This window comes from Acanthochromis polyacanthus, chromosome 1 (genome assembly GCF_021347895.1).
Source record: "Acanthochromis polyacanthus isolate Apoly-LR-REF ecotype Palm Island chromosome 1, KAUST_Apoly_ChrSc, whole genome shotgun sequence".
Lineage (NCBI taxonomy): Eukaryota > Metazoa > Chordata > Actinopteri > Pomacentridae > Acanthochromis > Acanthochromis polyacanthus.
The window spans coordinates 40,360,400-40,386,956 of NC_067113.1; the positions used below are offsets into that span (position 1 = coordinate 40,360,400).

Below are 26,557 nucleotides of genomic sequence, written 5' to 3' on the forward strand. Positions count from 1 at the left end.
TTTGGATTCATTCTCTTGACCTGGTAAAGAAAAAAAAAAGCAAACATTCTTGAGGAATGTGTGAAATGTGCAGCGTGGGAGGAGAAGTTTGACACATGTGGCTGTTTGCTAGACATGAAAAGTTGCCAGGGCTTTCAAGGTGCGCCTCCCCCTTTCCACCCTTTGCAGTCGTGGCTGTCAAACTGATATGTGTTCTCAGATGTGAAGGGAACTGTATATGTTTGTATTGTGTCGGGTTTCCTGAGTTCAGACTATGGCTAATACAAATATAATCATGGCGGACATGATTCCCACATCACACCTTACATTCAACACCATGGATCCGCTCTCCAGAGCCAAATGCAGAACCTATTAGATCAAAACTTAGTGACTCTTTTGGACTTCTTACTTCACTATGTAAACATCATTACCACACAGAAATGCGCTGTGTCCAAAACTGTCCATAAATCAACCCCTCTATCTAAATGATGTTAAGAAAAGTATGCAACAATAATTTCTCAACTTGCGCTTTTTCTCTAGCTTTCAACCCCTGCAGTCTATCTGTGCTTCTTTTTGGACGTTTCTGACACGAACACGTCTCAGGCTGATGATCTGAAGCCATCTAGTCAGATCCAAGCGCAACATAGCTGTGACACAAAGAGGCCTGAATTTCTGAGGCAAACAGACAGAATATGAAAGTGAACTAACAGGCTGGTGAAGAGGCAGCAGCTGAGGGCCACGGCAGCAGACTATTGCGGTTCAGCAGAGAGGAACAACAAAGGTATCAATGGCCAACAACAGCTGGGCCTGCTTCCTCCAGAGAGCAGCGTTTGATGGATGGGGAACACGATATAGACTTTTCCACTGTGCAGCCAACCAACAGCCTACATGACATTTGATAGCTCGGCACACATGTCCAGTCGGGACTAATCGTCTTGACATGACAAACGGAAGTGTCCATATCTAAAAAAAAAAAAAAGAAAAAAAGAAAGAAACAAGCTGAACCCGTCCAAGTTGTGAAATGTGCTTGCTTCTCATCTTACAGATAAGAAACACAAATATATGACATTCAGCTGGTTGAGGGAGAATACACAAGAAGGAGAAAATGATAACACATTCCCTTATGCTAGAATCATTTCCTCCCTCAGGCGCGGTTTCTGCCTCGACAGCGAGCTCACCAGCTGAGAGGATGTACTGGGAAATGTGCATCAGTAGCAATGAAACATGAAAATGAGGCTGCATGGGGGCTTTTTCCCTCTTAAGCTGTGACCAGCTCCGAGTAGAGTTCGAGTGTAGTTTAGCCAGACACCTGACCATTTTAAATGAGCTCTCTGTCCTCAGTTGGCTTATGACAGGAAGCGAAAAAGCTCAGTCATTATTATCACGGTAAATGGTTTCAGTAGAGGCTCATAGTCATGCACAGTCTTGCAACACACACCCATTTTTGGGCAATCCAGTCAAATCTGACCCGTTTTATTCAACGTATTCCATTTCGCTCAGATACAGAGCTGCACTAATCAATATTTTTGTGTCAACAATGGATCAGATGACCGTAAGTAACGTTGCAGAGAGAGAAAATCTCACATTTCTCCAGTTCGCCTCAGCTTTATGAAGTGCATTAGCATCTTTCAGTGTACTGTTTTGATTTACAGCCTGCAAATTACCAACTTGCTACAACGACTGCTAGCCACAGGAGCCACATTAAAGCAATCAATATCTTTATGTGAACAACGAATCCGATGAGGACGTTTAACGGGAAAGAGGCACTCACAGTGATCACCCCATAGAGATTTATCCCACAATTCCTCAGCTCCTAAGTGCTTTATTGAATGCTTTAGCATCTTTTAATGCATTGTTTCGGTTTTGCGGCCCACAAATGAGCAAGTAGCCACTGCTGCTACCACTACAAGCCGCAGGAGCTGGTGGAAACCACACCAGAGCTAAAAGGGAAGTCAAAACTCGACTTAGATTTACCAGGTGGCAGGAAGCAATGACAGAAAGTAATGCTAATGTTGCTGCTGGATGCGTATAGGCACCTGTTTGCTAGTATCCTCACTCCAACAACTGCAGAAGATCGTAACGCGTCGATTTTGGGTTTGATCCTACTTGTGCCGCTTGAAGCAGCTGAAAAATGATTCAGTGCTTCCTCAAGCTAAAGACGCTCTAACTGCTGTTTCATTGGGGCTTCAAGCGTGACTTCAGATTTTGTGCTGTCTGAAAATAAATGAGAAGTTGCTTTAAGACTGCACAAAAATCAGCATGAATTTTATTGCAAGCATCACCCGTCTGTGTCTTATCTGTCGTTCAGGCCACAAGATACTCTACACAGCAAAATCCACAAAGTGTGGAACAGATTTCATCATGGCAACAACACCTATGCTGTGCTGCTGCAGTGCACAACTTCACAGCTCGGTGCAGGACCTGACAGAGCACTGAGAGTGAAAGCACTCAAAGACTCACTCCAGAGAGAGCAGAGCAGCTCGTCAGACAGATTTTGCTCAGTCAGTTGTTTTTGCCCACAGACGCTGAGTTGCATCTCGGCCCTGACAGGAACTCTGATGTTCTCACCACCTACAAGCTCAGCGTGACCTTCCGCTCACAACTGACACCCATTTATCTGTCACTGGTGTGAAGAAACGACAATAGGCAACAGGCAGGCGGACGGGCACGTGCCAACACGCTGAGCACTGCACCCTCTTTTGACACGGCAAGAACACATGTTTTCCCACACAGGCTTTAGACAGCAAACATGTCCTCACAACTGCTCTCATAGATGATAACAGGGAGGTTTATGTAATCCTCCGTGTAATCAGAAGATCAGCACACCTCTGTTTTTGTGTTCGACCACCACATAGCAGGAAGCATGGTGGTATGACTGAGCAACCGCCATAAAAGAGAACGACTGTGCTTTATTAGAACAGAGGTATCCAACAGCTCTGCCCGGGCCATATGCTGAGTGTGAGACTGGCCACAGGGTAGACTTAGGCCTCATTCACACATCCACTGCAACCCATTACGCTTTGCTCATGTCGCCACATCAAATAGCTGCTTAAAAACCTAATGGGATTAGTTGTTTCTGCATGCTATCGTCCTGCTGATGGGATTTTCATCTACAAGATGCACATCTGAACCTGCAGAGGTTTAATCTCATTTCCAGATGTTTCATCCTCTGGCCATTATTCACATGTGCTGGGAATTTCAGAGTAATGCCTTGTGGAACTTTACATCATCTGTCTTCAGTGATACATCCGCATTGTGATGCATGCGAGTGTCCACAGACTGGAGAAAGAGTGCACTGATTTTAATATTACAAACAGTCGCTGGCTGTGGCTCCTCTGCAGCCCAGAGGTGTAGCCGTTTAGCTTCGCTGTAATGGAACATTGTGTGGGCTGAGAGCAGCAGAGCTTCCACATGAGAATGCTTTTGCAATGTCATATCATGGAGAACAGGCGCAGTTATCCAGACGGCTTGAGCGGAGGATTGTTCAGCAGATCAAACAGGCTGGCCTGCGGCGCATTATATCAGATTTCATTTTGAGCTGAGGCCCTTCATTCATTTCTGACATTTACAGTTGGATCGGTGCACCCCTTTCTCGAGGCCTCTTGGCTCTCAGTCCGCGCTGAGGCCCCATCAGCCACTCTGGAAAAACCCAGTGCATCTGACTTGCATTGCCTGGCTCCACTTGTGTGTTCTGTTTGGCCCGTGCCGCTGGAGGAGGAGAGCGAGCCAATTACCAGCCGCCGCTCCGAGACCAACATGATGTCATCCTCCTGCTCCGCCATAACAGGCTGCAGATGAGAGGGGCTGGGCCTCTCGGCAGCCTTATTCACTTAACAAAAAGCAGGAAAGCATTAAAAAAAATTCAAATGGTATTAAATAACCATGAACATTAACATTTTTCTTCATATAAGCTCACTTACTATCCATTAAAGTGGTCCCTAAAGCAGCTCAGGCTGTTCGTAGAGCACCAGACTGGAGATGGCGAAGATAATAGTTCACTGTTTACCTCATGAGCCGGTGCCTTGTTTGAATAGGACTGATAACAGCTCATGAGAAAACAGTGTCATTGCGTTTTTAAGCCCGTACATTTCACAGCTGCGAGGCGGAAGTAAAATTTCCGAGGTAGAACTTCTCCTATCAGCACGCCCCACCCTCCAGAAAAATCACCTGTGTTGATACGGTTTGGCCTTTCGTTTGCCGCGACACTCCCTCATTCCTCGTAAAGCCGCAGCCAGCCAACTGCATCCCCACACATCAAAGGAGAGAGTTTAACAATAACGCTGAGAGCCGCAGAAAGAACACAGAGATACACTTAGATACAGGCTCATGCACTCGTTCAGACTCCCAGCACACGCTCACAAAACTCTGGAGACCACTTAAGTGCTATCCCAGGAGGCCACGCATTTCCGAGGAAGTCTTGAAGCCACATCAGAGAATGTGAAGGGGGCCTGTGGGCTGCAACAGATCTCCTCTCATTGCCCAACAAAGTCCGTCTCCAACGCCCCGCAACCGCACACTGCATATAGACTCTGGGGATGTATAGGCTGAGCTGATAGCAGGCCGCAGCTCCCACTATAAACATGTGGCAGCTTTAATTGTTTAGGTACGATTTTATCTCCATGTGAAAAAAGAATCTAGTCAAACAAAACCTTTCAGGAGGAAGAACAAAAGTTTATCAAGAACCTCCAGCGTTCACTGGCGTGTAGAGATAGGCTTTGTTTACAGGTAAAACACGCTCCAAGTTATGTGTGAAATGTGCAAACTGTGGGATTATTCAATGATGCCTTTTTTGCTCACGCTCACTAGGAAGTCTTACGCAGTAAAATTAGCTCTTCAAGCAAAGAAGACGAATAGGAATACCATCATTTTTGCAGGTATTTAGTCATAAACTCAAAGTATGAAAGAACCAGCTTAGTTCACCAAAGTCATTACATTTCATCCTCTGGGCTTCATGAATATCCGTGCACAATATCACAGCAATCCATCAAATAGCTGCTGAGATATTTCTCAAAGCGTTGGACGGACGCTGTCGTCCTTAGAGCCATGCCTCGAGCAGCGTCAGGCCTTGATCGCTCAGCCCCACTAAAACATGAAAGGTGCAGCTCGCAAAAGCCTCAACCGTCATTTCACAGCACCTTAAATTACACTCATCTCACCGCCTTTCCCATAGCCGAAGATGTATTATCAGGAATATCTGTTGGTATTTGTTGTGGGAGAGTGAAAAAAGCTTTGACAGTAAATTCCTCTCTAAATCTTGACAAGCCGCGGTTCAGATATGGCTCCGGGGAGGGCGGTTAGAGCGAGATCAGGCACTTAGCCTCAGCATGTGGCGGTATAGGAATGAACTTCATACCTTCATAAGGGGGGAAATTATTGGTGTAATAATTTTTCATGAATGATTAATGATAACAGAAAGTCAGTGCTGATGTTAAAAAGTAGATGAAGGGGGTCCTGGTGACCTGTGATAAGAAAATGCTTGTACTGTACATACATATACAGGGTGTCCATAAAGCCTTTTTACGATTTTAAGACTTTATTACAAAGGCAATTGATAAGATATCTTAACCAGATTTTTTTTCATTGTAATCAGTGTTTATTAAAGTTTGTAATCGCATTGAAATTGCATCTTTCAGATATCCTGTTGGCGAAAGAGGCATTGTTAAATGAAACTCTAAAAAACGGCTACTCCTCAAGGGATGGAGAAATTCTTGGCCACCACGTTCACCAGATATCACTTCCGTGCTTGGACTTCTTTCTACGGGGTTATGTTAAAGATATCGTGTATCGAACAAGGATACAGGACGTTACTGACTTGCAGCAAAAGATTTCTGATGTAATTGCCACCAATGATGAGGCTCTGCTACATCAAACATGGCAAGAAATCGTCTTGATGTGCTTCATGCAACTAATGGTGCCCATATACAGGTGTATTAAATGAGGTGGAAAAAACTTTGACGACCACTGATTACAATAAAACAAATCTGGTTAAGATAGCTTATCAACTGCCTCTGTAATAAATTCTTCAAATTGTAAAGAGACTTCATGGACACCCTGCATTGCTCAGTTTTTCCAGATTATTGTCTTTCTATTTGTTGAAAAAGACTGCATGCCTCTTTTGGAAACCTAAAAACATTAAATGAAGTGATTGTTTACAAAGTGTGTAAACAGCTAGTCTCTGTGTGTAGGTAACACTCCTCACTATCTTGCATGTTCTATCTTTATTACATATTTTTTAAAAACTATAAAACCGCAGAATTGTGCACTGGACATTTTCTTTTCTGTATCCATTTATCGTATATGAATTTGGACAAACTCTCCTTGACGTCAGCCACAGATTTACTAAAAAGCGCCACTGAAACTCAGTGTGATGGCTTCAAACATCATCACCTTGACATTTTCTGACTGCTCCTAACTCATGACAAATCCAAAAATAAGCAAAGGTAGAGAGTGAGTGGAGGCAGACTATCCCCTCCTTAATGATACATAACTTTGAGCATTAATAGAATTGAAATCGATGAATTATGTAAAAATTCACCACTCGTGCCACGGTCCTGAACGGGGAAATTAGCTATAGAAACCAAAATGTTTTTTGTACCATACTGTAAACATGTTTATTTCTGTTGTAATGTTAAACATTTTAACATTAGGGTCAATGGGGACTGACTCGCTTTTGGTCCAGCCTCCAGTGGCCATTTGAGGAACTGCAGTTTTTCCACATTAGTTTAATTTAAAGCCGCAGATGTTTCACCATGCTGGAAGTTAGTGTGGGTTGGAATAAATTCAACAAATAGTCAGAAACTGAACGTTGAGTTCCTGTTTCTGCATGACATATTTATACAAATCAAGCAAACAAGATATAGTGTGCTTAAGAAGTGAGCTTAAGAGGTTAAAGGAGTTTTAAGTCTTTGCGCCAAGAAAAGCTAACTGCTGCAGGCTGTAGCTTCATATTCAAAGGGCAGATTTAATATGATGCAGTGTCAGTCTTCTATTTCGTTTGGTTTAAGGATCTTCAAGCCATAGCAGTTTGGAAGAACTGCTCGATTCATGTGATTTCCTCTTCACTAATGCTACTGAATGTAGTGTGTAATAAAAACAAAAAGGTGCAGTTGAAACTGTCGTGTTTGGACAAAGTTTACACCCAGACATTCAAACGAAGCCGACTCATCGTGTTTGCTGAATGGATGACTCAACTCTCATGTGTAAACACGATAGAGGAAGGATACGCTGCAGTCATCCCGAGTCCCATCATCCTCTTTCATGGCTTCTGACTCCTCCATGTAAGAAGACCTCCACCTTGTCAGTGTGTCTTTGGGTCTGTGTCATAGAGACTGTGTGAGCTATGCCCCGCTTCGCATTCCTCTGCCATCCAACCTCTGTCCAGCCTGGACTTTCCCACAGAACCCTAAACCCTGTGAATGAGAGTAGGCCTTTGTTTCAGGCATTTTTCATCCTGATCCCAGCAACTTCCCCATGGTGGAATGCAACAGGAATGCCAGCACCAGCTACCTGGCATTAGAGAGTCTTTGTGCGGAAATAGGAGAGGCTGAAGGAGAGAGCAGGTCAAAGAGGTTTGACAATGGATAGCTCACTTCTCAAGGTGCCCAGCCCATACAACAGAGCGAGTCAACAGCGGGACCTGGGTCAGGCCTCTTAAACATGGCAAGGTGCACCAAGGAGAAGTGAAAGAACGGCGCTGTTTGCATCGAGACCGGTTTCGCTATGACTTCTCTCTGTCACAGGTTTTTCTCCCACTGTACAAATTATTAACTGGGGCACTGATATAGCACCTGATTGGCATGCATACGCAAGCTGAAATGTGCAGCAGCTAACAGGTTGTTGTGAGCTTATCGCTGGCTGAGAGCTGGAATGGTGAGGCAGGAATTAGCCTCAAGGTGCAATTCCAGTCATTCCTGTGCACCGAGAGACAGACGAAGAAGGATTTTAATTTGAGGGATGCCATATGAAGCTGAGAATTTATTACGGTACCATCGGATATCGGATGTTTAGAAGAGGGTTTTTATCTTTTTGCGTCAACAAGTAACAACAGGGGGTCATAGTGGCAGTTTGCTTAGAGGAGGGACAGACAGACAGTTACCTGGACCCGTCAGTAAAACCATTTCAGCTGTAATCTGAGCAGCCCGGCTTCTGAGACGACGGCTGATCTTCCCTGGATCCCGACTCTGATGATAAGGAGACGAGATAAGGCGCTAGCTGAAGGGTAACGACAGACTCATGAAGACGAGGGCGGGGCATCAGGCCACATATGCCGACATGTCACGACCACAATTACCAAAGGGGCCTCCGCTCACTTCCTGTGAGAACCAACATCTGCAACCCGCTGCCATCTCCTCTCGGCTGGACGTCCAATTCATAACAAATAGAAATAACCTGAAAAATAACTTAGGCTGAATGTATATCATTAACCACTAAGTAATGGTTTTACTTGCCATTTTGAGTCAAATCAAAGCACATCAACCTCAAACCCAGTTCTGCTCCAAACCAAATCTGAACCGTGCTTCTTCGTTACTGTTCGCTTACAGCACTCAGCCTATCTGACAGCCTCTTTCCTAGAAAACTCAGCAGATGTTCTATTTATTACGCTCAGATTGCCAAGAATCTTGGGGAGGACAACCGAACACGGGAAGAGAGAGGAAAACGTTGTGTTGACCAGACTCCCCTTCTCCCCCCGAGAGGAAATTTTATGAACTCGCGGGGGAAAGATAAGACTTTTCTCTTGACATGACTGTTCATACTAAAGAAATCCCTGTGATATATATTCACACATGAGTTTGTGGGTTAAAAATAACTTTGGGGTTTACTTTAAATTAGTTAATTTTAATTATGCAAGATTTTCTTTTCAGTTCGGTCGCCTATCTGCTTTATCTGATTTACCAATTTCTTCTTTTTTTTATAAGTGAGAGGAAAAATCCAAGTCATGCAGCAGACATTTGCCTTCAGTTCTTGTTTGCTATTTACAAAACCAGACTTCACCATGGTCACCAGGCCTGCATGTTGAACACAGAGACAGCAAAAAAGAATCATTTCCTATTTGAAACCTCATTATGTAACCAGAAGAATGGCTGTGTGAGCCGGCCTGCCTCCCCTGAAGCATCCAGAGATTTGCTGTTAGATAGGTTTTACAGAATGGAAGCGGTCAGGACGGGGCTTGTTAGAGGGGTCTCTGTTTTGACATCATGGGGGAAACGGCTTCCCTAAGACATTCGTATCAAAGGGGAGTGTCGCTGCAAATTTAACAGCCAAGACCAATCGCTATTCACTATCTGATGCAGGCAGAGAAAAGAGAACTGTGAAGAGACAGTGTGCAAATTAGTTCCTTTTTAAGGATGTATAAATATAACTAGAAGATGAAGCATGTAAATTTTGAATGAAGCAGGCAGTTCTGTTACAGCTACGAGGCCAAACAGAGGAAATGCATGATGGACACCTAAAATTTGTAACTATTGTGAAACAGAGCTAAAACCATGCTAATACTGTAGCTGCTCTCTGGCAAAAACTAACTTTACTAACCTTTTAGCTTTTATCTCTAACAGAAAAATACTATTTTGGTGAAGTGATAGTGTGGTAATGGTTACACATAATGAAAAGAGGCAGTTGCAAAATCCTCCAAGGCAGTGGAAAAGACGTAACTGTGACTGGGTTAGAAAAGCAGCAACAGTCATTGTTTCCTCAGCTGGAATTTCAGGCCTAATGTGGTGAAAATCCATTATTTGGAGGTGTAAAATAACAGCTACATGAAGGTGAAAACATTACAACATTACAATCAAAGCTATTCATATGTCAAAAGGTCAGAACTCTGGAAACTGAAGAACTGAGGAATATTTTGGAAATCGTAGAAACTTGAAGACTCTTCGGTTACTGTGTTTTCACGTCACCTAAACTCAATCACTGTTTATATCTGCACTCACTTACACATATTATTATGGCCGAATTCCCACTAAATCTGCTTCTGCTGTCTGACAGCATAACTAGCATGAAATGGTGGCTGAATGCAGCCCATTAAGACGACACGTGAAGCAACAGTCACTTCCGAGTGATTTCCAAGCTGCTGCTCTGCACCATTAAAATACTGATTTTATAACCTCAGTGTCAGCTGACGATCTTACCGTACAAACAGTGGTGGAAAGTCCTGGTTTCACGCATTCATTCACATATTGGTAAACTGCTGTATGGTTCCATGCTGTCAATCACAGATGCAGAGAGAGTCTTCTTCCTGAAGGTGGCTGTATTAAAAGAAACAGAAAAGAGAAAAATAGTGTCAGAACAGCACTGTGCTGAAACCTGGGATAATACAGATAATACAGGCATAGTGAAGGGAACCATCTTGATGTTGAGTTGAAAGATTGAGAGATACTTTATGGGGATGTTTGAGACTTTCATCTATCTATCTATCTATCTATCTATAACCATCTTTCTTTCTTTCAAATCATAAATTCTCTCTGAGTATTCTTTCTTTTTTCTTTCCCTACACTCAGACTTTCTCTCCATCTATCTATCCATCTAGATTGACTTTCTTGAAATTTTCTTCTCAGTTTTTAACTTAGTCCTTCCTTCCTTCCTTCCTTCTATCCATTATGTCTACAGTTGCCCTAACTTAGTCTTTCTTTCCTTCCTTTCTTCCATTATGTCTACATGTGCCCTAACTTAGTCCTTCCTTCCTTCCTTCCTTCCTTCCTTCCTTCCTTCCTTCCTTCCTTCCTTCCTTCCTTCCTTCCTTCCTTCCTTCCTTCCTTCCTTCCTTCCATTAACAGGGTTGTCATGGTTCAAAGCTTAAGCTACTTTCAAACCATGTTTGCATCACGAATGTTAAATTGTGGAATAAGTTATTTCATGGATTCTAAAATACAAACAAGCAGGCACCTAAACTGTGTATAAAAACAAAACAAAACATGTATTGAAAACAGACAGCTAAAAAAAAGTCAATTTGTTGAGCTAAATGCTAACATCAGGACGCTAACATGACAAACTAATGACAAACAATGCTCTGTTAGCATTCTAACATTCGCTAATTGGCTCCAGATTCAACAGACGCCACAAATCAAACAATGGTATAAAGACTGTATTTTAAGAAAAGCATTAATAAATTCAAAATCCAGACTGCTACATGCAAAAGAAATGTAGTTTTTGCAGCCTTAGCCGGGTGGGGGTGTACATATTTGACCTGCAAGAATCGCTAGCACACGTCAAAGTAACATTCACATAAATACATGGTTGTTTTTGGAATTGTTTATCAGGATTACTGATTACAAAAAAAATGGCTTGGAAATTAGTATCAGACAGACAAAAATTTGGCTTAATGGTGGCGCAAGGTGAAAAAAGAAGTGCGGAAAAGTTGCAAATCCTTCTGTTTACGATGTGCATCACACTGTTGAAACATTTTACTCTGGACCAAATTATTTTACAGATGGACACTTCTGTGAATCAAAGCTGCTAATGTGGTCAAACAGGCATAAAAGAAGGGCACTGCAACCTTTGTGCCTGTTAGAGTTCGCCCACCAGCTCACAGTTCAGCTTCACTGCTTTCACTTCTCTGCTATTCCACAGCAGAAGAGCCTGAGCGGTGGTCATCTTTAGGCAGACAAAGAGCTGGAATATTCACTAGCTGGTGCATGTGAAAAAAAATTAAGGCAGACAGAGGAGTTTATCTAAGCCTGTGAAATCCTCCACATGCAAAAAAGGAAAAATTTAAGAGTGGTTCTCAAACAGCCAAATTCCACGCATCTCAGTGGTGTGCTCACCTAGTAACTGGTAAACACACATCAACAATGACTAAAAAGCATTAATGAACTCCGATATATTGTCCAAAGGAAACAGTTTCTTAGGAATATCATGCCTGCTGCTATAGCCTACGTGCCTACAGAGACTGTATATCTGCTTCAGTTGTGCTTTTATGAATTTATTGTGTCAATCACTTTCACTGCTGTAGAAACGACACAACAAAACAACACAACACGAGGCGTCCTTGGCTGCCTGAACGTTAACACCTGACCAAGATAAAAAGCTACAGCTTAATTGCGGAGATTATTATCTGCTGTAAAGTGTCTCAGTAACCTCATCCAGGGGTCGGAGCTCAGCTGAACAATGGAGACAAAGACTTGGTGCGTTTGTGACACGTGGTTGAAAAGAAAGTAAGACGTCCAGACATTGAGTCAGACTTTATATGTGCCGCCTCAGGGCGTCCTGCTTGTGTCATACAACCGTTACAGCATCTGTGATGTGGTCAATGTCAGGGCGGTGCAGGACAGGTGCTCATCCAACACCGACTCCACACATGACAGAACGACATGCATAATTAATTAAAACCTACAAAGGGAAGAACGGGTTCATTGGAAATGTAAGAGTCACTGTTGTGTCCATTTGCTCATAATTCTTTGTGAAATTTCAGCTGAACTTCTTCATAATTACAGCCATCTTTGTGACGGGGATGCATGTGCCAGATGTGACTTTTACAAAAGAGGGGCAACATAAAGTGTCTGAAAGTGATGAAGTGATTTAACCCTGTAAAACCCACTGCAAAAGAAATACATCAGTTTTATTTCATTTTTTCCTAATATATATATATATATATATATATATATAATACCAAAAATAGCAAAAATATTATTAATAATAATAATAATAATTATAACAATAGTAATGATAATAATAATAATGGTAATATATAAACTCAAATATAGAAGAAAATTAGCGAAAAAATCAAATATATATATATTTAACAAACCTAGAAAAAAATAAAGAAAAAATCTATATATCTATAAATAAACCTCATATAAAAAATAGCAAAAAACTACAAATAAATAAGAATAAAAATTAAATTAAAAAATTAAATAACATAAATCCATATATATGTGTGCGTATATATATATATATATATATATATATATATATATATATATATATATATATATATATATATATATATATATATATACGCACACACATGTATACACATATATAATTTTTTTGTCAATAGTTGGTTTGCCAGTTTAAATAACCAGTAGGATGCCATTCATAAAATAAATGACGCAATGAGTGCGACTTTGATCAGTAAAAACATCAAAATGCTGGTTTAAAGATTAAAAAAATGGCAGTTCTAAGCATGCAGACTGACCTACTACTAAGTATTGTATTATTAAATTGTGTATATTATACATCTATAGAAGTAGAATTATTGATGCATTGAATTATAAGCAGCATTTAAATGTTCTAGCTGGTAGAGTTCAGTAATAAGTACATTTCTCTCTGACGTGTGGTGAAGTAAACGCACAACACATCTTCAATTAAAACCGCCTGAGTGAAGTTAGAGTACTTTGATAGTGTAATTAAGCATACTGCTGCAGTAAATCTACTTTCCATGACTGTGAGCCAGTAACGTCATCCGTATGTACACCATAAATGTGCTGGTCAGCATCACAGAGCTTCACCACTTTGATTTAAACCTGAAGTAACTGATTTTTTATTTATTTTGTGCTCATTTGGGGAGCAGCGGAAACAGAGCGTCATGTGACTCATCCCATCTTTAACTGACATGGTGAACTTCTTGGCCCACAGCTGCATGTTTACACATCCAGCAGCGCGTTGGTATTTAATTAGCGTGTTTCTTGCCATCAGCTATCTTTCTGTCGCTTTGGTGTGACGGCGCTTTAACGTCACGCAGCTATACGATGCAGCGTTCGCTTTAAATACATGACCTGAGCACTTACTACAACACTGACTGTAAATCCGCACACTCAGTGCTTTCAGCGTATGTCAATAATCTGAGGTGTCAGGAGTATTTCTGTGCCTGTCAGAGTGCAATGCAACACAACGGAGCTTATCTGTGACTCAAATCAAAACACATATATCTGCCCCTGGCGCGTCCCTGAATGTGAGAGGCAGATACCCCCTTCTGCAAAGAGCCATGCGCTGCTACACGGCATTGAGATGACTAAGCATGAGGCCCGCTGCCTCTGGCACTGTGCAGACATGTTCCATTCTGTCAGAGCCGTGCAGCACATAGGCACCATTTCACACGGTCCCCCAACTCCTGGCAAAGCGAGTGGGAACTTTAGTGGCTTTTCTGCTTTTACGCACTGTGGCTGAAAGTGTTTTAATTGCAAGACGGCTCCCTCAGTGCACTCCGCAAATACATAGATGAGTGTCTTTAGAAGGTGGTGTTCATTAAAGGCGCAAAACATTAAAGTCATCACTTTTTTAATAGTAAAAAACAAAAGGCCTGCAAGCAGTAGGAAAATATCATTCACACGATCAAACTTGATGTTTTTGTCAGCCCACGTGAGAAAAAAAAAATCTCTTCATTGTTCTTCATGAGTGGCTGGAAAGTGAAGGCTGAGTCCTGCTGCAGGTATTTCCCCCAAACTGCGAATATCGAAGCTAAGCGTTCTCTTCAGACCAACCCCCCAGAATCACACAGTGGGTTCGCAGCGTGTGTGGTCCGAGTGGAAAACACCGTCATGGTTTGAGTCTTCAACGCCACCTACTGGTCCCCGGGACAAATTACTCAGCTGGTTTGAGCTCCATGAAAAAATATCAACAACAAAATCTTTCACCGTGCGCCAAAAAAAAAAAAAAAAAAAATCAGAATTTACAATAAATAGTTCAAGAAAATAAATGTTTCCACATTCCTTTGTTACATTGTGTTCCCATGTCGTCCTGTGGGTCAAAATTGGGGGAAAAAAATATAATTTCACAGTGAAAATTCTGATGTCCACATTTTCAACATTTTTTGGAAATCTTTGAACATTTTTGGTGGAAAAAAAGAAAAAGAAAAATGTTTCTCAAGAACATTCATAAAAAAAATCACCACTGCGAAAGAAATACATCAGTTTTATTATATTTTTTTTATTATCCAGTGAAATTCGCTGGATTTTGGTTGATTTTTTTGTGAATGTTCTTAAAGAAAATATTAGAAGTTTTACTGATATATCTATCATCATTTTATATATTTTTAGGATTTTTTGGAAGATTTTTGCTCTTTTTTTTGAAATATTTGCAAGAATTTTCTTTCCAAATTTGGGATTTTTTTAAAATAAAACTTTTAAGGGAAATTTCTTTCGTCCTGAAGATTTTTGCAAATTTTCAGACATTTGGAGAATTTTTTTGCTGAATTTTTTTTGTTTTTTTCAGACAAGGAAATTATATTTTTTGATGCCCGTAAATGAAGACAACAGGAGGATTTACAATAAATAGTCCAAGAAAATAAATGTTTCCACATTCCTATGTTACACCGTGTTCCCTGATTAACCCTCATGTCGTCCTGTGGGTCAAAATTGGGGGAAAAAAAATATAATTTAACAGTGAAACTTCTGACATCCACATTTTCAACATTTTTGGGAAATCTTTGAACATTTTTGGTGGGAAAAAAAAGAAAAAGAAAAATGTTTCTTAAGAACATTCACAAAAAAATCAACCAAAATCCAGCGATTTTTTTGTGTGAATGTTCTTAAAGAAAATACTAGAAGTTTTACTGATATATCTGTAATCACTTTAGATATTTTTAGGATTTTTTTACTCATTTTTTTGAAAATATTCACAAGAATTTTCTTTCAAAATTTGGAATTTTTTTAAAAATGAAACTTTTAAGGGAAACTTCTTTCTTCCTGAAGGTTTTGCAAATTTTCAGACATTTGGGGAATTTTTTTGCTGAATTTTTTGTTTTTTTCAGACAAGGAAATCATAATGAAGACAACAGGAGGGTTAATTCACATCCGTCCACTCAGCCAGAAAAGTCAGGTTGTCGTCCTTCTTCTTTGGAATCTCTTCTGTACATCAACATGTATGCTGTGTCACTGTAAAGAGCACAAATGAATACTTTACAGAGCCCCGTTTAAGATAAAGTTGCACAAAAAGAAGATTTCAACAGGAACATAATGTAAAAAGACAAATAGCAGGGGTTCGCCAAAAAGCAGTCGGCCGTTCAAAGACAACATGACAGACGAGACGGATTTCCTCTGTTTAGGAGTTCAAAAGTTTGAGAGTCCTCGTGGCAGAAACGCATTCACCTTCAGTCTTTAATCTCGACCGAGGAACAGACAATAAGGCTTTGTTTAAAGATCTGAAGCTGTTTCTCCAAGTAGGAACATAAAAGCTCCATGATGTCAGCGGCGGTCGGGCATTTAGGGCTTTAAATGTTATTAATACAATCTTAAATTTAACTCTAAAAGCAACTGGAAGCCACTTTAAGGAGGATAAAATTGGAATCACATGTTTTTTGTTACTTCTTCCTGAAGGCACGGCCATTGGATTCCAAATTTTTTGAAGGTGAGAGATGATTTTATGGACAACGCTGAGCAAAGAGAATCTGAGTTGTTAATTTGAGAACAAATAAAGTTTCGACTGCACTCCTTATTCAGCTCAGAATTGATTTAATTTGAGAGCGTGTCTTTCTCCACCTTTCTCTCGAGATTAAAGGGACATCTGGACATATCAGAAGCAGCTATTTGCTCTTTTGCCAAAGGTTTGACACCACTCTGGTTTCAGGAAGTAGCTAGCTTAGCTTAGCATAACAGCTGGAAACGGCTACTTTCAAACAAAACAAAATACTTCAGAAACATACTAGGGCTGGCCCGAATAGAGGATTCTGGTCTCCGGATATTCGGGCCCTATTAAAGATGAATATCCGAATATTCGTTCTGCCCCGTAACGTCCGACCGGAGGGGGTGGGGGTGGGGGTGGGGGTGGCGGAGACAGTCCGAATATTCGGATCCATTCGTCTGGGCTCGTCTTCGGCATCTTGTCTTGTGTTTATGCAACGAAGTGAAGCGTGACGTCAGAGTCGGCAGCCAACCGGCCATTCGGGTGGCGAATATTCGGATACGAAAATTAATATCCGGATACCGCCGTAGCGAACGAATATTTGGATATTCGGGTCCAGCCCTAAAACATAGAGGTAGCGAGTATATTATTTTGTAAAAGCAAGGCTACATTTGCTGCTTCCCTTGTTCCAAGTCTTTAGGCTAAGCTAAGCTAACTGCCTCCTGGATGCAAACAAACAAAATCCACTATTTCCTAAATCCCCTAAACCGGATGTGACCCTCTGGAGGGCCGGTTTTGGCCCGCAGGCCGCATGTTTGACTGATATAAACTGTTCATTTTACTTTACAGCAATTAACCAACTGTTCAAATAAGAAGCAATGGTGAATGCAATTTGAATGACTTAATATTTAAGTGATACTGCAGTCATTTTTGTTTTTATTGTTTCTGTTAATTACAGCCTTTAATAGGAAGATTTTCTTGCCTTTGGACAGAACTCAGATCCCAGTGTTTAAGCTAAGCTGGTAGTAGCTGCATATTTAGTGCAGGAATGTAAGAGTGGTATCAATCTTTTTATCTCTCAGTAAGAATGCAACCTTTCACACATCCCAAAGATGTTGCTTTAGGTTGATCTCAGCCTTCTATACCAGACAGAACAGAAGCTAAATTTACCTGAAACGTCCTCCATAAGTGTTTTTCACGCCTTCCCAGGAGGTCTGCAAGTTTGAGAAAAAAAATCAGACAACAAACGAATCACAAATTTGCAAAATACTGCATCATAGCAATACAAACTCCTTGTTTTACTTGAAGTGGGCAGCAAAAGCTGTATTTCCGACATTTCATGCATCAAATTTCACGTCCTGTTTTTGTGACGTATTCATCAAAATATCTTTAACCCTCCTGTTGTCCTCATTTACAGGCACCAAAATATATTCTTTCCTTGTCTGAAAAAAATTCAAAAATTCAGCAAAAAAAATAATCCCCAAATTTCTGAAAATTTTCAAAACCTTCAGGAAGAAAATTCCAATAATTCTTTAAAAGTTTCCCTTAAAAGTTTTATTTAAAAAAAAAAAAAGTTTGGCAAGAAAATTCTTGTAAATATTTTAAAAAATGAGTAAAAATATCTAAAGTGATTACATATATATCAGTAAAACCTCTAGTATTTTCTTTAAGAACATTCACAAAAAAATGGATTTTGGTAGATTTTTTTTGTGAATATTCTTAAGAAACATTTTTAACATTTCTATTTTCCACCAAAAAATGTTCAAAGATTTCCCAAAAAGTGCTGAAAATGTGGACATCAGAAGTTTCACTGTGAAAGTATCTTTTTTTCCCATATTTTCCAACTTTAAACCCGCTCAGTTTTGACCCGCATTACGACACAAGGTTTAAAATTTTAATTCTAACTTTGCATTGTGATTGCCAATGAAATGTTCAATGCATAAACATGTTTTAGAAAGACTGTTCAGTAAGTGGAAGACCAGAAACAACCTTAATTCCAATGAGATTTCGTCATACCTGCTGTACGCGGCTGTCGTCTGCATAGTACCAGCTCTTGTTCAGTCTGTGACGGACGTAGGCGGTGTAGTGTCCAAATGCTGCATAACCAGAGTGTACTACCACGGCGTACAAAGTGTACTTTGCATCATTCTGGAAGAACAAACACATTTTCAGACAACAACAGACTCTAGATCCAGACACTAGACAGAGAATAGAGGTACCTGCTCAAAGCTTGGGGAGAACGCCTCTTGAACAATCTCCACAAAGTCAAAGGTTTCCGGAAAAGTAACTCTGCAGTCAAGTTTTCGGGTTGAACCGTGCATATTTCGGAATCGTTTCAGGTGCACACACAGGATACGAGGCAAGGAAAGGAGTTTGACACCCTGAAAAAGACAAAGACACGTTGATGGCTGTCTTAGAGAAGACTTTCTGGGTAGCATTTTAGCCGAGCGCTACCTGTTTGGACGTTGTCTTCGTTCCACATTGTGCACAAAAGCAGCGATTTATGCCTCTTAACTCCTGATGCTCAAAGAAGGAGGTCATGCAGCTCTCCTGAAAGGAATCAGAATTCAGAGTTGCTGTTTTTGAACACATATAGAAGATTGACACTACTCTCACTGCTGTATGAGAATGTAGAAGCACACAGCTAGCTTAGCTTAGCATAAAGACTGAAAGGGGCAAGCAAAAATAAAATCACCACCTAGCACTTTTAAACCTTGCTTTTCAAGAGGCTCATGGGTTTAATCTGTTCATAAACAAAAGGTAAAAGTTGTGTTTTCATGCAACATACTATTTTTTGAATCTGGTTATGCTAAGCTAAGTTGTAGCTTTTACATGTAGCATACAGACGTTTCAGTGTCGTCCGATCTTATCACATAAATCCTGGCAAGAAAGCAGATTAATTTATGTCCCTAATCATGTTATATTCATTTGGAAGAATCCATTTCAGCACCAGAGAGTTGGTTTCTTCGTTTATGTGCAGAGGCAGGCTGAGCATGTAGCTGCTTCGAGTCTGGACGGAGGCACAGTCCAAACACTGCACGTGCGTCTCCACCGAAATCTTGTACAGATTCTGGATTTCAAGAGCCTAGTAAAGAGAGGAAATGCAAATAAATGAAGTATAAGTAATGTTGAGAGATTATTTTAAAAATGCATTTGTGATTAAATCTCCTGTCGTCCTGCAGGTCAAAACTGACCCAGTTTAAAGTTTGAAAATGTGGAAAAAAAAGGGAAAATTTCTAATGTCCACATTTTTAATATTTTTGGGAAATCTTTGAACATTTTTTGGTAGAAAAAAAGAAATGTTAAAAATGTTTCTTTAAGAACATTCACAAAAAAATCAACCAAAATCCAGCGAATTTCGCTGGATTTTGGTTGATTTTTTTGTGAATGTTCTTCAAGAAAATATTAGAAGTTTTATTGATATATCAATGTAATCACTTTAGATATTTTTAGGATTTTTTTTTGAAGATTTTTGCTAATTTTTTGTAAATATTTACAAGAGTTTTCTTTCCAATTTTTTTTTAAATAAAATTTTTAAGGAATTATTGGAATTTTCTTCCTGAAGGTTTTGCAAAATTTCAGAAATTTGAGGATTTTTTTTTTCCTGAATTTTTAGATTTTTTTCAGACAAGAAAACAATAGTTTTTGGTGCCCGTTAAGGACGACAACAGGAGGGTAAATATCCTTTACCTGATCTATGTCTATGAAGTGAACGATTCAAAGAAAGCATTTTTCTACATGATTCTGTCGGGTATGATATGCACCACTTTTCTGTGCAGAAAATTAGTTTTTCACAGTGAAACTTCTGATGTCCACATTTTTTATATTTTTGGGAAATCTTTGAACATTTTTGGTGGAAAAAAATAAATGTTAAAAATGTTTCTTTAAGAACATTCACAAAAAAAAATAAACCAAAATCCAGCGAAATTCGGTGGAGTTTGGATGATTTTTTTTGTGAATGTTCTTAAAGAAAATATTAGAAGTTTTACTGATATATATGGAATCACTTTAGATATTTTTAGGATTTTTTTGGAAGGTTTTTCCTAATTATTTTTGAAAATATTTGCAAGAATTTTATTGCCAAATTTGGGGGATTTTTTTTTTTTAAATAAAGATTTTAAGGGAAACTTTTAATGAATTATTGGAATTTTCTTCCTGAAGGTTTTGCAGATTTTCAGAAATTTTGGGGGGATTTTTTTCCAGACAAGGAACAATGTTTTTTGGTGCCCGTAAATGAGGACAACAGGAGGGTTGAAGTCCAACCAGAACGTTGTCATCCAGCTGCTGCTGCATCAAGTTCAGAATGGAGAGGAAGACCTCGGCGGCGTCGTGCTGCATACCGACTGCAAAACAACATTCTCATTGTTAGACGCTGGGCAGCAAAACTGCATCAACACGAGACGTTTTCTGGGCTCTTACGTGGGATTCGGTTTCTGTCCAGACAGTGGAGGAAGTCACGATGTGGGGCCGGCTGAGGAAGGTCTCCTCGCATGGCTGAAAGAACCCTCTTCAGCTCCTGGGGGACATTACCACTATCCGGTCTCCGGTCTCTCCGAGCTGCTTCCCACCTTGTGACGTTCATAAACCCTCATTAATCCTTATTATTCAGCTCCCAGGAAACACAGCCTTGTTGCCAGATGGATATTAGTGCATTTTTCAAACATCTGAAAGGGTTCCATGAGGCCGAATGACCACAGAACTATCAAAGGCATTAGTATCATTTTGTTCAGGTCTTAGTGCTTTATAAGTCATGATGAATAGTCGGTCATCTGCTTACCTCTCCAGCAGGTCTAGTATCTCCCAGGTGGCAGAGAGGGTCTGCAGCAAAGTGTTCACACAGCAGGACAGGTGGTAGTTGGTGAGGCCTCTCATTCCTGCGACACACCATCGAAAGCAAAACAACACAGTTTGTGACGCCTTGAATCAAACATGTTACCCACGACCGGGCCCACCGCCTCAAACCTGGAACACCACACGGCAAAATGAAGTTAAAAAAAGGGACGTGTGGATTCAAAATGTCAATACAGATGTGCATGTTCTATTACAATAACAAATCGACTGTTTTATAGATAATTTGGTTTATCGGTTTAAGGTCCAAGCAGAGCAAATGTCTACTAGGTGTATTTCACTCACATCCAAAGTCTGTATTTTCATTTCCGTGTCACTGAAACACACCTGAAGGATTTATTGGTTATGAAGAGGGAAAAAAATGTTTTATGCAATAACACTAAAAAAGAAACAGTTTTTTAAAACGTTTTTTTTGTATTTGCTACGGCCTCTATTTGCAAAAGAGGTTCTTAATCTCATCGGGATTTCTCCTGATTAAATAAAAAAAAGGTCCATATCTGTACATTGCATTGACTTTATTACATTTTTACCTTTATTGTACTTGTCTTGTTTTATTTTATCCGGCTGCTGTGTGAATCATATCCGAATCTCCCAGAAACCTAGGACTAGTAAATAAAATGCCGGTACATGTACGTGTGTTCTCGTTACTTTCTGGTACTGGTTGTACTTTTGCATCACACTGACAGAAAACATGAAAACTGCCCATCAGACAGACGGTGGTCTACTCACCCAAATAGAGATCTCTGGTAGTCAACAGGGAGAATATCCTACAGATCCTAGCAGACATCAGAGCAGGCTTCTTCTCCTTCACAGTTCAGTTTAACTACCTGACTAGTCCTCCACACTGAACCAGCCTGCTGAAGCGTTTTCTGAGCTGTAGAAAATCAGCTGAGCAGGAAACGTCTCCCTCACAGCTGCGGCTTTACTTTCGTTTTCCACGTTTCTGTTCGCTTTGTTGGAATCGAAACTTAGCAGCAGCTGGCCAAGAGTCTAAAACAAAAACAAGTTACAGAGAAACGATCATTTCCAGCTTTTCGTGACATTTACAGCATTAATCTCCATAGTTAAGGGCTGTGACGATAACTGAAGGTAATGAAAATAGAACTTACCGCACTGAGCGGCTGATTCTGTTTTTTTTGTCACGTTTAAATGCCGATTTTTTTTAAACCTTTATTTGTCAGAGTCAGAAACTGCTTCAGACAAATAAAAAAAGGTTTCACAGCGCTGAAATATTTTAATAAGGCTTTGCATTTATTTTAGATTTGGTCGAATGTGGTCCAAATGCAAAAAATAAGCAGCGCAAAATCTTTTTTTTTTTGCATTTCCCCAAATATAATAAATGTTGGACAAGTGAGAGAGAAGTGTTTTCCTCTTCGTGATTTTTAACATTGAATCAGAGAATTTCCAAAAAAAGACTCTTCCGTGTCAACGCGAAAACGGATTTCTACCGCGTAATGTAAAATAATTAGAAATAAAACATGTAAAATAAGTATTTGCGTAAATGTTCTCCTCCTTTGAAGAGACTCACCTGATTCCACACAGGTGCAGCCAGCTGGTTCTACAAGTCAAATAGTTAGTGAAGCTGAAAAAGCATTCAGTTTCTTTTACTCCCTTTTAGTAAAACATAGAGTCAATAGACGGACTTTTGAAGTCCATGGGATATATCTTTCACCATTTCTATTAAAAGTAAAACATTATGGTCACGTCTTTACAAATTCCATAATTATTTATTATGGAAACAATCATTTATTAATAATAAATGACTGGATATCACAAACATATCAACTAAATAACCGCCTGAATTTAACAATAACCACTTTCTAATGAGCTAAACAATAATAAAATGAGTTTATTCAGAAATAGTTTTGTGTTCTTTGTACTAAGTTGCGACAATCATGACAGATATTTCTTTTTTGTCGATATATCAAATTTTAAATGGAAAATAATAAATTGTCTCACTTCCAACTAAGTTACCCGTTACAAAAAACACCTCTCAATGCTTTCTGAGTTATTTAACATAAAGTAGTGTGTGAGTCAAGAGTGGATTTATGGCATGTCAACAGGTTTACGACAATATCTTCATAAATAACTTTCAATTTTACTCAGTTGCACAGGAGAATCTTTGTGTAAAAATGTCATGTGGTGTTTGTTTATAGGTGGCCATGTTGGTTTTAGGCCTGAAAACAGCAAAAAACAGTCAACTATGATACAAAAAGTCACGCAATTATATATTGACCCTTCAATTAAGCCGACATGTTCATACATTGTATCCATTTTCTCATTCATACTTTCACCTTCTAATGCCATCGTGATCAGGATGCAGAGATCCTGAATAAATAAAAGGATCTTGATGAGGCGGGCGTTGCTTCAAGCTCAACAATGTGGATCTGCAACCTTAACGATGCACCAACATGAACGTATTCACACGTCACAGGTTCACAAAACCAGGTGGTAACATCAAGCTCTCAGAGTCAGTGGGGCATTTTACAACAGCAAATACTCCTGGGATGAGGAAGCTGCTTGTGTGGCTGTGGTTTCACAGGTATGATATCAAATGAATCAGGGATTAAATCATGTTCGATTACAAAACACGGCTGAATCAAAATGCTGCAACAAACACAGTGTGATATTCAGTCTTTCACAGTTCTTTGCTCTGAGCGAGCGGCTGATAATATGGAGCAAACATGGCGGTCCACATCTGTCTGAGAAGCTGGTAAAGTTTGGAAATCCATATGAATGAAGAGGGGAGAGCTGTGGGGAAAAAATGAGTTAGAAACACATCAGTTCATTCCCCAAATAGATTCTTTTTAGAAGGAAATTACACAAATGCGTCGAAAACTTTTAACCAAACCTGGATCCAGCCGGAAAAAAAGCACGTAGATGAGAACAGCAGCCAGAAAGAGTCTCCGGAGGGGGAATGAACCAGAGCGGCTCATCGTGACTTTCCTGTATAAAAACCTGAGCATGGCTGCAAGTTTGTGAAATGCACTACCTGGAAAACACAATCAGAAAGAGCAGTTATGATCCACACTTATGATGAGTTAACATACAGCACGTCATGAAGACTGACCCTGAGGATGAGCCGTGACGTCCAAGCTCGGGCTGACGTTGGGATCAAAAGGCGCTTCTTGATCCCGTCGCTCTTTTTCTTCCACGACATCCAGCGCCGTCCGTCTCTGGTCTTCTGTGAACGCAGCGCTGCCCACCTCACCTACAATCAGCTCCCGGGCCTCCTCCCCGTGTCCCAGAGGCACGAGGATGTGCAGCAGGTAGAGCTCTGCGACCGTCCTGAAGCCGGACACTGCGCTGTTCAACGGGCAGAGCAGCCAAACTCTGGCTGCCTCCTGCATCACGGCAGGCTCCCCGACCTTGGAGTAAAGAAGTATGCTGCCGAAATGAACGAGAACATCTGCTCAGTTGGTATTTTATCACAATTTACGAGTTAAAAAAAACACCAAAAATTCAATCATTTCAGAGTAAATTTGCCTCTTACTTGTAATATATAATGGCAATCTGACTATCAGCAGTTACAGGCGCCACAATGGATCGAGTTGTTGCAAAAATAATTTAGAGAACATTTAATAATGAAAAAAAAAACACAGTTGCCGCTCTCACATATTTTAAAATTGGTTCTCTTTTCTATTTTTGCTACTTAATCACTCAGTTTTGTTGTAATCCAGCATAAGAATGAGACAGGAAATCTACTTTAAATCTAATTTCAGCAACTACACCCCGTCAAAAGTTTTGAGACGGGTTCTAATTTATTTGAATGAGAAAGTGTCTCAAAACTTTCGACAGGGGGTGTACATCGTGATGTGTTCAAGCAAATAGTCACAATACACAAAGGACAATGTGAATGAGGCAAATCAACACATCATTTTACATCACTATTATTTATTTTTTGCTATTTTAAACAAAAACAAAACTTGTATGACTGTCATTTTTAACGAATAATCTAATAATTTAGTCTGTCTGATTGATGCTTATTGGGTAAACTGAGTGTTATCTAATTCTGTTTACGGGACGCAGAGTTTATTTGCATGCAGGCTCCACATGTGCACAGCAAAATGACTGAAACAAAGGAAAAGGAAGAAGCAAATATTTTGGTTATAGCAAGGATGAAGTTAACCAAGAACAGGTCAATTGTGTCCATCAGTTGTTGCTACCTTTCTATTGTCAGTATTGTAGAGTTATTTAAGTCACCAAGTAAAAATTCATGTATTTTCATGTATACTAGACAAAAAACAAACATCACAATGTCTGTTTTTTCCAGTATCATGCAGATTTAATCTAAATGATCCAAATATATTCTGTAAATGTATGTTGTTGGCTTCATTCCTCAGATTCCTAAACTTTAGAGCTGCAGCTAACTATCATTTTGTAGTTGATTCTTTGTTTGATTATTATTTAATTCATTCGGTAAATGACAGGGCAAAAGGGCAATTTTCTGACATTACACGAGCAACAGCGAACAGCCTTTAAATATTTAATTTACATTTAAAAATCGTCATCTCTACAAAACTGGATGCTTGTTTGTTGGATAACTTACTTTAAATTTAAAGGTTTATCAGGCTTCCTTGGTCAAAATGGCTCTGTGACAGTTACAGCAGCTCTAGTAGTACTGCATTTACTCATTCTTCATTCTTGTATATACTGTACATAATATTGTTATTATAATTATTGTTATTGTATATATGGTTAGTGCTGTTTTGAAAGATGTTTGCTACTGTAAATTTACCCGGACGTGGGGAGTAATAAAGGATTATCTTATCTTACATCATTTTTGATGAAACTAACTGATAAAAACTCTCAGTCTGGGATCTTCTCACCACATCTGCATGATTCTAGCTGGGATGTTCTGGTGCTCGTACTGCTGCAGGACCCAGGAGAGGACGTCCTGCCACCGATTCAGCTCAGCCAGAGCCTGGATCCCTAAGATGCAGAAACCCATCCTGAACTCCTCACATCTGCAAAACACAACCCAGAATCACGCAGTTAGACTAACATCCGGGCTGCAGGGAGCACCGATGAGGGTGAAGTTTCAGAGTCTCACCTGCTGTCCTCTGGCTCCATGCTGTCCAGACTCTCCAGGCCTCTGTCACACGTGTCAAAAGCCGCCTGGAAATCTTTGTTGATCATCATTTGCTCTGCAGCTGTGTCCAACATGTTGGTTATGGGAGCTAAAGTAGCAGAAAGCGGAGGGCTGCGAGCAGGAGGATGACCGGTTGAACAGCAGCTCATGACTCTAGAACAAATTTAACACCGCAAAAGAGGGAAAATTCAAACTTTCTATAGTTTTAAGAGCCGCTGCTTCACTGTTAGCAGGTTAGGTTACAGCTGGATGCCGAATAAGCCTGTGAGAAAGCTTAGTCTGCTCATTATCCTCTCCACAACATTTTGTTTACACTCCATGATCCTTTGAACTTCCGGGTTTGAGCTCGCTCGCTGGCCAATCAGA

General features: G+C 40.0%; 3 protein-coding genes across 3 annotated transcripts in view; all 3 read right to left on the reverse strand.

The window, feature by feature from the left end:
* golgb1 (golgin B1) overlaps window positions 1-26,557 on the reverse strand; it is a 125,660-nt gene that overhangs the window by 60,677 nt on the left and 38,426 nt on the right. The window lies entirely within an intron of this gene.
* Window positions 14,174-22,264, reverse strand: usp18 (ubiquitin specific peptidase 18). Its single transcript, XM_051960843.1, has 11 exons — window positions 22,209-22,264; window positions 21,829-22,089; window positions 21,029-21,125; window positions 20,671-20,819; window positions 20,515-20,594; window positions 19,202-19,336; window positions 18,706-18,801; window positions 18,471-18,632; window positions 18,268-18,399; window positions 17,422-17,465; window positions 14,174-15,785 (listed from the first exon to the last, which is right to left on the reverse strand). The coding sequence occupies exons 2-11, from the start codon at window positions 21,884-21,886 to the stop codon at window positions 15,713-15,715; spliced, it is 1,026 nt and encodes a 341-aa protein (XP_051816803.1). The 5' UTR covers window positions 21,887-22,089; window positions 22,209-22,264; the 3' UTR covers window positions 14,174-15,712.
* On the reverse strand, window positions 22,807-26,525 carry pex26 (peroxisomal biogenesis factor 26). The gene is made up of 5 exons (XM_022213511.2): window positions 26,153-26,525; window positions 25,929-26,066; window positions 24,170-24,486; window positions 23,951-24,091; window positions 22,807-23,850 (listed from the first exon to the last, which is right to left on the reverse strand). Exons 1-5 carry the CDS (start codon window positions 26,338-26,340, stop codon window positions 23,738-23,740), a joined length of 897 nt encoding a protein of 298 aa, XP_022069203.2. The 5' UTR covers window positions 26,341-26,525; the 3' UTR covers window positions 22,807-23,737.

Coding starts and splice junctions, on each gene's coding strand:
- usp18 (XM_051960843.1), bottom strand. CDS start 21,886: ATGTCTGCTAGGATCTGTAGGATATTCTCCCTGTTGACTACCAGAGAT. Junction 21,126..21,828: donor TACCAGAGATCTCTATTTGG/GTGAGTAGACCA, acceptor GGTGTGTCGCAG/GAATGAGAGGCCTCACCAAC. Junction 19,337..20,514: donor AGCTGGATGACAACGTTCTG/GTTGGACTTCAA, acceptor TCTCTTTACTAG/GCTCTTGAAATCCAGAATCT.
- pex26 (XM_022213511.2), bottom strand. CDS start 26,340: ATGAGCTGCTGTTCAACCGGTCATCCTCCTGCTCGCAGCCCTCCGCTT. Junction 24,092..24,169: donor CGTCACGGCTCATCCTCAGG/GTCAGTCTTCAT, acceptor TGTGTTTTCCAG/GTAGTGCATTTCACAAACTT. Junction 23,851..23,950: donor TTTTTTCCGGCTGGATCCAG/GTTTGGTTAAAA, acceptor TTTTCCCCACAG/CTCTCCCCTCTTCATTCATA.